Source organism: Triticum aestivum, chromosome 4A, assembly GCF_018294505.1.
Source record: "Triticum aestivum cultivar Chinese Spring chromosome 4A, IWGSC CS RefSeq v2.1, whole genome shotgun sequence".
In the NCBI taxonomy this organism is placed as follows: Eukaryota; Viridiplantae; Streptophyta; class Magnoliopsida; order Poales; family Poaceae; genus Triticum; species Triticum aestivum.
Window position 1 is genome coordinate 609,403,725 of NC_057803.1, and position 12,922 is coordinate 609,416,646.

Consider the following 12,922-nt stretch of genomic DNA (forward strand, 5'->3'; position numbering starts at 1 on the left):
CCTGAGGGAGTAGCACGCAGGCCGTCATGGCACGGCCTATACATTAAACATTCCCCTGCGGGTCGTATCGTGTCATGTAAGCTTACGGCAGGCCGGCCCGATTAGTTAGGGGTCGTGTCTGGCCTGAGGGAGTAGCACGCAGGCCGTCATGGCACGGCCTATACATGCGGGTCGTATCGTGCCATGTAAGCTTACGGCAGGCCTGCCCGATTAGTTAGGGGTCGTGTCTGGCCTGAGGGAGTAGCACGCTGCCCGTCATGGCACGACCTATGCATGCGGGTCGTATCGTACCATGTAAGCTTACAGCAGGCCAGCCCGTTTGGCCAGCTTCAGAGCTCCTATTCCATGCCCAAAACGGTGGTGAAATTATTGTTACAACATTCATATAGATCAGCCCACAAACCTATTGCTAGCTTAGTATGTTTTCCACTCACTCCGCTTCTATCTTATAAAAAGCCGATTATCTTTCTATTTCAAAAAGTCATTACATAAAAATGTTATTGGTTTTTTAACTATTTATGGATTTCAAAAAATACTCATAAATTAGAAATAAAGTTCAGAAATTTTTACAAAGGTCTAAACCTTAAAAATGTTCGTAAATTTTAAAATTATTCATGTATTTAAAAAATCCAAAGATTTTATTAAATGTTCGTAATTTTTAATAAATGTCATTAATTAAAATGTGCAAAATTAGTACGTGAATAATAAAAATACTAATGCGTATGTGCAATGCACGTTGATATTAGGTAACAAATTAATTACATGTTAATATTATGTAATAGGATATCAATTATGTGTTAATTACGTGGATAGTCTATATTTGGTATGTTATTAATTGCACGTTAAACATGTTGAGTGCTGGGCATTGGATCGTTGGATTGACGTTGTTTGATGGCTGAGATTTATTAGATCTATCCCTCTGGGTCTTTTTATATTGGTATAGATATAGATATATAGATAATAAAACATGAACCTCAACCAATGACACACATCCTTGCATGAGGGCCAATGATCCCACACGCCCGACACACTTGAAGGCTCCAAATTAGGGGATTTAGTATCTTAATAGATAAATTTAGATTGTTTACAATTAGGGTACAGATATAAATAGGAGGTTCGTCCATCTAGACACTAGTAGTAGAAAATTTCATAAACTAGCTAGTTCGTGGGCTACAAAATTTGTGTCTCTCATGCAAAATTCAAAAATGTATACAAGGAAATTTGCATGACATATCATACCAATCATAAAAAATAGTTGTTGAACCCTCCTTCATCATGTTTGTGCAGTGTCGTGACCTCCACTAATAAGACATAACGCCGTTCGGTTCTGCTACTACATGCAGCAATAAACTCCCTCCTACTATCACAAATAATGGATGGTTCCTCTTAACATCTTATCATCAAACAAATGTGTCCATATTAAGGACAGTATAACCGAGCCTAAAGCGAGTCCTCTCAGTATTTTGGATTTCCAACCGTCCGTTTTCATGATCTAGACGTTTTTGGGTGTCTGATCTCCCGTGTTCAGCCATCTCTCCTGAAACTGGCCCATCTGTCCTTTGGGTTGCTGCTCCAAAGGCCGAAACAAAGCCTTCTGGTTAACTGGGCCTGTTCTCTCAGCCCAATCACTAGTCCACGGTCACGCACAAACCTGGCCTCCTTTCCCCGTGATCCCACCTCCAGCATCGCACTCCTCCGTCCTCCTCTCCCTGGTCTGCCACCGCCGTTGCCGCCATTCCGCCTCCCTCCTCTTTGTCTGACACCTACGACGACCTAGGTCGGGTCCGACTGAAGCACCACGATAGGGTTGTGCGGGCAGTGAATCATGCCCTATCGTTTCAATTCCTTTCACCGGCGGTTTCAGAAGTAAATCACAAAATGCTGCAAGTCATTGATGATAATCGATGTGCGAGTCACCGGTAACTGAAGGTCATTTACACTTGCGATTCATGCTCCCCCTTTACGACGTGCTTATATATAATCTCCATCGCCTAGCTTCTCCTTACTTCCGCAAAACTCCCTTGGGCGGCCATGGTTTGACACGGATGTCACTAATTCGTCTTCCCCTTCAGGCAGTGTTCTCTCCTTCCTACCCACCAGTTCTGCAACGATTTATAGATTTTTTTTGTACTGATGCACTTCTTTATCATGCAGGTTCTGTAGCTTCGGGTGGACCGTGGTTTCACTGGGTTGGCTACTGCTACATTAGAAGGTGATGAACAACTTTCATCTTTAATATTTTGTTGCCCAAGAGTACAATGCTTGAATACCAACATCTTGGAGTTGCTCAAGGTGCTATAGTGTGAGATTACTTGCTTGGTCCAATATTCTTTCACAAAGTAGCCATGGATATTTAGCTTATGTATTTTAAAAAGTGTATGATTGTTGTGTATTTCTGATTGATATGAGCAGGTGTGTTATGTACTAATATAGCTTGAACTGTTATGTGGGCTATATGGACTCCTCGCAACAACATAACACATGACAGAGAGAGCTTGCATCCGGGCCAGTTCCTGAAGCGGATCCGAGAAGCCCTAATGCTGTTGGAGCTTCCCGAAGAACATACTAGGATCATACCTGGTTATGGGTGGAGACCACCCGATCTAGAGTGGCTCAAGATAAACACAGACGCTAGCGTCTCATTGATTGATAACAGAAGCGGAGCGGGGGGCCTTGCTCGAACCTCATCCGCCTTTGTTGCTGCCTGGAGCAAGCCGCACCATCATGTCACCGATCCGCTCATCGCAGAAGCCCTTGCTTTGCGAGATGGAGTCATTTTTGGCAAGCTTCGAGGTTCTTCGCGAGTGGTGCTTGAAGTAGTTTGTCTAGAGCTAATGCAGCTTTGGAACTCGCGACAATTTTCGCGCTCTGTCATAGCGCCTATTCTTCTCGAAATTGAAGGGCTAGCCTCAACTTTCCTTAGCTTTGATATTCATCATGTACTGAGACAAGCCAACAATTCAGCGCACCTCTGTGCAAAGCATGTTAGCACATTGGGAGTGACTGATTGCTGGATGGACTCTCCCCCCGGTTTCCTAGTGACGAGCCTAATGGCTGATCGCGCTGGAGCCAATTATGTCTGAATAAAGCTCTATGTTTCCCGCAAAAAAAAGATAGCTTGAACTGAATGCATGTGCTTTAGGAGGATGAATTCAAGCTAGGTACTACTTGGTTTGCTGATACAACATTGTATCAAGCCAGTCAAACATCTACCTTTTATTGCACCTTTTTTGCGAACCAATTTGATCACTTTTTTGAGAGAGCAGAACTAACAGAGCTGAATTGGCGGGTAGTAGGAAGGAAAAGTGTCCTTGAGTCTCGTGTATGCTAGATTCTGACTCTATTGCTTTTGGAGTTGTATATGTTGTACCAAATGCTGGGCTTCTGACTAGGGGCCAAGGAACCTGAGCGGCACAGAATGGTCAGGACATTTTAACGGTGAACTAACTGTTTTAGGTGATATAGGGATGAAATGATGACTTTTGCTAATGCTTTAAGTTCAGATGAATACTATTTTCTCCATAGTTTTTATTGCTTGTACATATCTTCTATTAACTTCCTCATCATTTCATATTAAGATTTCTCTAGATGCTTTGTACAGTGAAAGTGTTGTATTTTGAGAACAACTGCCTTGTTGTCTGTCTATTCCAATCTAATGTTCGTCAACTTATTTTTTTAAAGCATGTTTGCCAACTCTTAGTTGTTTATATTTTTATTCTTCATGATACTTTTGTTCAGGTATTGTTTTCCTTTACTGTACCCTCTTTTGGTAACGCACGAGTTAGATGTACTCATATGTTCTATGCAAAAGATCCTTCATAGGAAAAAAAACAAGCTGATGTGTTTTGTTATATTGGGAAGCTACTAAACCCAAGCTACATGTTTTGTAGTCTTCAATACTTAATACCCTCCTATATTACTCAACATATTACTAATTTATTTCTGCAACAGAGATTCTTGCAGTACTTTCCTTTGTATGCAATGGGGAATCAGTCTCTTTGTTTATTTACCAACAGTTATTTGTGTGCTCTTAGCTGTTCATGCCTTTGTTTAACGTTTTATTTTTATTATTTAAGTACCCAATCTTCTTATCCACTGTATATTGCAGTGGATGGCAATGCAGATGAACCGTTCATGCTAATCAGCAGTGAGCTCCATCTCTAACATGCACAGGCTGTTTGCTTTGGCATGATCTTGGCACTGTTACGACTCTCTTGGTTTTTTTCCTATTCTTTTCAGTTCCATCCGTAGTTCAAATGATTTGAGCCAAAGCCAAACCCGTCGTGTAAAAGTTGTGAGAACGGATTTTGTTCAAGCGGGTCTGCAATGTTAGCTTTGAATGAGCAAGAGTGACAAGTCAAAGTGAAGATTTTCCAAGCCTCCTTTTTCATTTTCCTTGTAATTTTCTAGTTGCACACCTTTACCATATAATAATCTTTATTGTTATAAATTAGTTTGCAATTTATCGCATTAATCCTATGTGAAATACCACTTAGTTCTTGCCATCCTTATATGCAAATATTTCCATCGATGGAAGGGCGACTAAGAAATAACTTTTCTTCTTCAGTTTTATACATGGTTTCCTGTCATAACAAAATAACAAGCAAAAACTATCATTTAGATGATGTAGTATCACATTTGTATGATCTATATTTTGTAAAAGTGAAAAATATATGGATAACTTTTCCTAAAATCATTTTCTATTTTTCATGCATTGATATATTTATGAAAACTTCTATTATATTACCGTACAAATAGACGAGCACAACAACGCGTGCCCATGATCTAGTTCAGCTTAACATAGCCCCAAGTAGGACGAGTCCCACCTTCTCCCTTCACTTTTGTTTTTGGTGCAAAATTACACAGTAAACCTCAAATAGACATAATTGCTTTGTGTTGATGGTCGTGTGGGATTGTCATGTCCAAGCTTCCTCGCGTCCACCACAAGTACCAACATCCCATAGGCCATAGCTATTGTCAGGTCACTAAAAAAAGACAAAACCTTTTTTAAGCAAGCTAAACGTTTAGAAAAATGGATCTATGAAAAAAGCACAAAAAAACACACATGAGCCTCACATGCTTGTGAAGAAATTCCACCAAAATTTACAGGTTACGACAAGTGTCACAAATGCAGTGTGCCACTGGTAGCCACTAGATAAAGTGGGAGTGACCTTTGAAAGGGATACCCCTTATCGACCTTCCGAGAACGAATGTCTGTTGTATGAGATGCTCATGTTCGAACCGTGTTCGAGTTGTCATTGCACATTCCTCCGTGTTTGCCATGCCGTCGACCTGTGGGAACCCGGTATCCGGGATCACCCCACCATCGTTTGCATGTTCTGCATATCCACACTTTCTTTTGCACCGACATCTCGACGAGTTTTCGGATCATCGGAATATTATCGTGACACCATTTCCACTGTCGTATCCGTGGCACCCCTTTAGTTCCGCCACGGTGACCAAATGCTTCATAACATGCTTGTGTCAGCATTTTCATAAAACTTGCATATGCCATCCGCATCATGATAACAACATTTAAAATATTAAAAGTTGTTGTTTGCATTAAATTGCTGAAAGACATGTGGGGATTTACCGGAACTGTTGATTGTTGTTTCCAGCCTCATTTAAATTGCCTAGATAGGTAGTTTTGTCGTGCTTCACCTCTTGCCATGTTAATTAACATTTAATATTGTTGTCTACATGAACGGGAGTGAACTAAATAATTAAATGTGGTGTTTCGTCAATATGCAACTCGTTGCATATTGAGCTCCACTTAAATTGTAGTGTTGTTTGTTTTCACTTTGCCATGCCATGCATATTTAAACCGGACATGCATCGTACTTGTTTGTGCATCATGCCATGTTTATGTTTGTGCATTTACCATGTTGTTTGCTTCTTTCCGGTGTTGCTTCTTAGTTCCGGTAATGTTACGAATGTGAGGATTCGTTTGACTACGCCCGCTTGTCTTCTTCATGGATTTGATCTTCTTCCTAGCGGGATTTGAGGCAACAAGACCGTCACCTTGGATCTCACTACTATCTTTGCTATACTAGTTGTCTCAATGTTATCGCTATGTCGTGCTACCTACCACTTGTTTATCAAGCCTCCTAAATTGCCATAAAACAACCTCTAACTTTTTCCACCTTCCTAGCAAACCGTTGTTTGGCTATATTACCGCTTTGCTCAGCCCCTCTTATAGCGTTGCTAGTTGCAGGTGCAGTTGCGGGTTGTTCCATGTTGGAACATGGATATCATGGGATATCACATTATCTCTTATTTAATTAATGCACATATATACTTGGTAAAGGGTGGAAGGCTTGGCCTTTTGCCTGGTGTTTTATTCCACTCTTGTCGTCCTAGTTTCCGTCATACCGGTGTTATGTTCCTTGATTTTGCGTTCCTAACATGGACGGGGTTTATGGCCCCCCTTAACAATTTGCTTTAAATAAAATTCTTCCAGCAAGGCTCAATATTGGTTTTATCATTTGCCTAATAACAACTAAAACTTGCATAAGGACCGACTAGCACCCGAGGACTCTTAATTAACAACCCGGGCCAGTGCTCCTCATGAGTGTTGGTCCAAAAACAGAGCACCTTGCGGCGCCCCCTTGGCAACTTGGGTCTCAGCGACCGTAAGCTTCGCTCATCTGTCGTGGCCTGAGACGAGATACGCGCGACTACTATCAGGGTGTCGGCACATCGGGAGGTCTTGCTGGTTTTGTTTTACCATTGTCGAAATGTCTTATGCACCGAGATCCCGAGTTTGATCGGGTTGTTGTCCCACGATGGAGGATTGTCTCCGCGGATTGTGAGCTTACCGTGGGCTAAGTTGGGACACACTTGCAGGGTTTAATCTTTCAAAAGCCGTGCCCGCGGTTATGTGGCAGATGAGAGTTTTTAATATCCGGTTGTAGAGAACTTGACACCAGATCCGAATTAAAATACACCAACCGCGTGTGTAACCGTGACTGTCTCTTTTCGAGTGAGTCGAGAAGAGAACACGGTGGGGTTATGTTTGAACGTAAGTAGTTCAGGATCACATCTTGATCATTACTAGTTTGTGAATGTTTGCGTAGTTTCTCATCTTATTCGTGTACTCGTAAGTTAGCCACCATACAATGCTTAGTGCTGCTAAAGCTCATCCATTCCATACCCATTAAGCTTTGCTAGTCTTGATACATATGATAATGGGATTGCTGAGCCCTCGTGGCTCACAGATTACTACAACAACAGTTGCATGTACAGGTAATGCGATGATCTAACGCGAGTGCGATGCTTACTTGTTTGGAGTTCTTCTTCTGCTTCTTTGATCAAGGGATATAGGTTCTGGGTCAGGAGCCTGGGCTAGCAGGGTGGATGTCGTTCCTCTTTTTTGTTTGATTTCATCCATGGTCGGATCCTGCTCTTCTGTATGATGATTGCTATGTATTGATGTATTGTTTGTATTGATGTTGTAGCTTGTAGCGAGTGTAAGCCTTTATCTTGTACTCACATCTATTCAGTACATGGTATGTTGTAACGATATCCACCTTGCTATGCGCTCGAAATGCGATTGTGCCCCAATCATGAATTCATCACGTGATTGGGGTAGAATCGCATCTTGGGCGCTACAACAACCCATCGACCAATGTTAATATATTACTTTAGCTACGATTCATGCTTGTGACGTGTGGGTACTATAGCTACACACTAATCAACAAGACTCCTTTGAATGCTTTATGGAGAATAATTGATGTCGTAGATAGAGACAATGCACTTTAAGATGATTGTTCTGTTGCAATTTTTTGTGTGTTAATCCATCTACTTGCTTTTGCGCATCGTCGATGGCGTCCTCACTATGCAAGGGAGCATCTTCACAAGCGACAAGATGGCGATGTTGCAAGAGGGCACACCCCTCCGGCTAGCGGTGCTTCGTGAGGCAGTCCGACAATGTGGTCGTCATTTGAGGTATATTGCATCGGTTGGGCGCATTGAAAGAGGAAGAAGGAAGAACAAAATCACTAGTTTGTAATTTATTTTTTAAAGCTTTTTAAGTTTAAAAATCACATTTTAAGAAAGAACAAGAATCAATAGTTCTTAAAATGTGATTCTTAAAGTGGTTGGACCTAATCAAACCTTAAAATGTGGTTTGATGCAAAAATCATCTTGGATGGTCGCGTATCACCATCACATTCCTTCATCACCACCATGTTAAAATCAAATTGTCACGACCTGTTATTTAGGGCATGCTTCCAATCACCGTCGCTACCAAACCGGATGACCAACATATTACTCCCTGTATCCTTGAACTACCATCATGATGCAATCCCCGTGCTCTTTGCAAGGCCCTTTCGAAAGCATGAAGATGAGCGATCCAGGGGAGAAAACTTTTCCCACTTTGATCACCTTGGCGATGATCGGGATGGGACCAACGGAGACAAACCTGTCCGCTTCCTTCTCCGTAAGAACCAACCCTCCTAGCCACACTAAGAACGCCCTCCCCGTCGAATATTTCCCATCAACAAGTGACTTGGACATCTTCCTGCTCGAGTTCTCGTTGGTCGCCATCTTCGTCGGTGTTTTCATCCTTGAGGCTTTGTTTGGTAGCACAAGGGAGATAACCCAGGGCCACATACCCCTAAGGGGAATTTTCACGAGCACATGGGGAACCCGCACCAACGACGGGGGAGATTTTTGCTCCCATTTAGCAACAAAGGGGAGGAAATCCCTACGACCAAAAGAAAGATCACGCTCTTGCAGCTAAAGGTGTGTATGTTGTAGCAGTTAAAATATAGATCCGCGCAAGGAAGCTGGTTAAAAAACTAAGTTGCATCTGCAATAAGAAATCGGTGTTGCAGCTTGGTGTGGCATCCATATCTACGTAGGGAAGCTGTTGAAGAAGCAATTGTCGCCAGATTCGTGCAGGGAAGCTGCTGGAGGAGGAGCTGCCGCCCGATTCATTCCAGCAAAGAAAGATGATGAGCTGCTCGCGGCACAGATCCGCAATTTGGAAGAAACAGGAGGAGGATCCGCCACCGAATCCGTGCAAGGAAGATAAGGAAAAGGTCACTGAAGCCGCGAGAGGAAGTGAGACACGAGCTAGATGGAGGCAAAGAAGGTCGCGCGAGAAAGAAGTCAAAGTCGGTATGGGTGGAGGCGCGCGATCGCGAGAGAGACAATGATTTTCTCTCCCCCCCCCCCACCCCCACGTCCTGAGACGTGGATTCTTTCCCATGGAAAACACGTGGATTGGGGCGAGAAAACCCTAGATGAAGGGCGTCCAAATGCGCATATGGATCAAACTGGCGCTAACTTGGCCCGTGGACGGGCCACCCGGGGTTTCGGCTCGGATCTCGGGAGGTTCCCTGGCTACCAAACGAGTCCTGAGGATGTCGTTTCTCCACCTCTGTTCCGCGACACCATGAGCAACTAGCAAGAAGAGAAAGCGCAGTCTCCTCGTTCCGATCGTCGGAGTTCACCACCACCCCTGGTTGAAACCCTAACCCTAGCCATCCGCTTGCCGATCACCTAAGCAAATCGCCACTCGGAAGTTTGTAAGGTTTTCCGTGGTGGACCCGCTTAGTTCATAATTTGGAGTTCTTTTTGAATTGTGCTTAATATAAGCTGCTAAATAAAAGAAAAGGCGAAAAGAAGTGGACCAGAAATCCCCATCGTCTTCCTTCCTTCCTTGTTTTACTCGCCGCCGGTAGGGGTACGCCTCTTTACTCCCCGCCGACGCTCGCCGTACTCTCCTCAGTCCGACCCACCGGCCCATCCCACCGCGGCTCGACCTGCCGCTGCCGGTGCCCTACCTCTCCTCCTCCGCCACCTCCTCTGCCCTTCACGCGCCGCCATCGCCGTTTCCCCTCCCTGCCTGTCTCAGCCCGGTCCGCAATTCCGGCCTCTGATTTCTGAGGTATGAGCATCCATCCATCCATGATTAGTTAAATTCCATTGACGCCATCGAGAAATTCTTGGTGCACACCGGATCCGCCCCTGTCCTGTCCCCAGTAAAGGAAGCAACTTTTTTTCTTGTTTTTTTTTTGGTGGTGGTTAGGGGGCTTGACTTCTTATGAAATTTTGTCAGAGAAAATCTGTTTTAATTGGGCTTCTCCTTGTTTTTGCAGTTCAGAATGGGGAACATACTCACCTTCATGCTTGGAACAACTGCAGTGGGCCATCCAAGGCAACTCCACCCAGGAGGAGGCAGCAGCAGCAGCAGGGTAGCAGGCCGTCAGTTTGAACCGCTGAGCATTCTGGCTTTCAGGGCTATATCTGAGCACATAGGACGTAGTGAAGCGTTCTGTCGAAAGCAGATATCGAGCGGCCGGTTTCAATTGCTGACCATTCTGGTTTGCGGAGCAACCCGTGCAGAGGGAATTACAGCAAACGATCCATTCAAACTGTGTGGCATTCTCATCTGTGGAGTTTTGTCTGACTACATCAGTCATGGCGCAGAGGAACCAGCGGTTGATCTGCTTGGAGACCTTCCAGAGGTACTATGCTAAAATCTCGTGCTCCAGCCCGTCTGTTGGTTGCAGATTACTAATTTCTACCTGTGCGCAACTACAATATATTTTTTGTTCTGCAGGACGTGTTATGCACAGTTTTGTCAAAGTTGTCTGTGGAAGAGGCTGTAAGAACCAGTGCCGTCTCAAGGAAATGGAGATACTTGTGGACAGTTTGTCCTAAACTGAGTTTCGATGGAAATAAAATGTGTGGCAAGAAATATCATGAGAAAAGAGTGTATAATCTAGTGTTCAGTCACATTGTTAATAGGGTCCTGAGACAGTGCCGTGGCAAGTTGGTTGAAGAGCTTGAAATCAAAATTGAGTTGAACTGGATGTTGGTTGAACATCTTGATAATTGGGTACGTTTTGCTGTATCATCACGGACAAAGGCACTAGTTCTTGATTTAGCATCAGAAGGGCGTCAACCCCCAGGTTGTGTTGATCAGTACAAATTCCCGCTTGACCTTTTAGACAAGGATAGTATACACCGTCTACAGAAACTTCATCTTAGCTTTGTAGATTTCCAGCCACCGATGCATTTTAGTGGTTTCCCTAACCTAAGGAAGCTTGATCTGAGCATAGTGAATGTCAGTGGGAAGGATATTCAACATATGTTGTCAAACTGCTGTAACCTAGAGTGGCTGAGTATTGTTAGATGCCATTTCAATGGTGAACTAAAGGTTAACGGCCCACTGCCTCACCTGCTATACTTGAAAATTGCTTCCTGCAGATTAACAAATATAGCATTCCATGCCGTGAACCTTGTGACTTTCGAATACAGAGGAGTGGCGGTGCCTATTGACCTCGGTAAATCATCGGAACTGAAATTTGCAAACATATATTATTTTGGAGACACTCTTGAGCACACTATTACCGTGCTTGCTAAAGTTCTTACAAGTGTGCAACATCTGACCCTCAATGCAGGCTGTAAATCACCAGAGGTTTGCTCTTCGACCAACTTTTATATCGTGGATCATCCTATTATATTATATTATCGTGGCATGACCTTTTGGTTATCTATCTTTCAGGTTCCCTGTTTGATGTCTTACCCATGCAACTTTTCTCGGATGACAAGTTTACAATTGAGCTTGGACTATGTCAACGAATTCGACAGCTTGTCACTGGTCTCCTTTTTGAGGTCTGCTCCTTTAATTGAGAAGTTAGAGCTGCACGTAAGTACCCATATGGTTTTTTGGCTGATAGTCTATACATTTCTTATTAGTATTACTACATTATAGCTTCTGTCAAGGCAATACACATCTCATTTTTTAACCATAGAAATGTCATGCTTACAACTGAAAAGCATATTTGTCCGAGTATAAAACGTGATGAGCCAAGTTTCAGTTTAAATCTTTCATAAACTAAAATGACAATTTAATAAACTCTGTCAGCAACTTGGTCACGTACTCAGATTATTCATTGACATTTGATTATAGATAAAATGAACAACAGATTAGTCACAATCCTTCTCACTTTATTTTTGGTTGTAAATTGTAGTTTTGTAACGCTGCTTATGTGCGCCTGGTACAAGAGCCTGAACCTATGAGGAAGCTTTCGGAGCGTCTGTTCAGCAACATGAAGAGCCTGCATATTACAGGTTTTGAAGCATGCAAGGGCGAAGTTGAGTTCCTTCTGCACATGGTTGAAAATGCCCCTGCATTGGAGTTGTTATGTATAGATCACTCATATCAATATCCAATAGAAGGCTTTCGCAAGGACAAAGAATTGGATGTTGACTTGCTTCATACAACTACTAGAAGGCATCTTAAAGGAAAAATTTCACCCAACTGCACCTTGATTTTACTTTAAGGGGTTATTAGTTGGTGTAGGGATGTATAGCCAGGGATGGAAATCCGATGTGGTATCCTGAAACATGTTTGCACGGTCTACCCGCTATTTACTTGTGCTTTGTGACTAGTTTTGCACATTATATATTGAAGAGGATGGACCCTCATGAAGATACAATGCAAGAGTTGTGCCGCTGACATGAAGAGAGATGGAACTGTTTGTAGTTCGTTTCATGTTCTTGTTTCATTTCTTAGTTTGGTTTGGCTGGCATTAACAATTAACAATGATGGTGCCATTTCTGTCTCTTTGAGACAATAATGTTGGTGAATGGAGGATTCGGCCACTCTTGTAAGCATCAACACTGTAACTGGGTACATAACATGGATAAGCACTGCAGCTATTTTTGATTTACTTTTGTTGGCAATGATTTCTGAATGTTATGCAAAACACACTGTTGCTGCATCTGTCACTCTACTTTGCAGTTGCAGGTGTCTGTCTCAAAATTTGGTGTAAATCCAACTAAGTACATGCTAACAACACATAGTTGCCGCCCACACTTGACCTCATCTGTCTCCTAGTTTCTGCTATCTATCCGAACACATGAACATGAATGAATGCAGCTATGAATATACTCAGTAAATGAA

General features: G+C 43.0%; 1 protein-coding gene across 1 annotated transcript; it reads left to right on the forward strand.

Moving 5' to 3' along the window:
• Positions 1–9,598: 9,598 nt before the first annotated feature.
• LOC123087510 (F-box/FBD/LRR-repeat protein At1g13570) lies at positions 9,599–12,689 on the forward strand. Its single transcript, XM_044509536.1, has 5 exons — positions 9,599–9,895; positions 10,107–10,475; positions 10,571–11,431; positions 11,519–11,662; positions 11,988–12,689. The coding sequence occupies exons 2-5, from the start codon at positions 10,113–10,115 to the stop codon at positions 12,297–12,299; spliced, it is 1,680 nt and encodes a 559-aa protein (XP_044365471.1). The 5' UTR covers positions 9,599–9,895; positions 10,107–10,112; the 3' UTR covers positions 12,300–12,689.
• Positions 12,690–12,922: the final 233 nt, after the last annotated feature.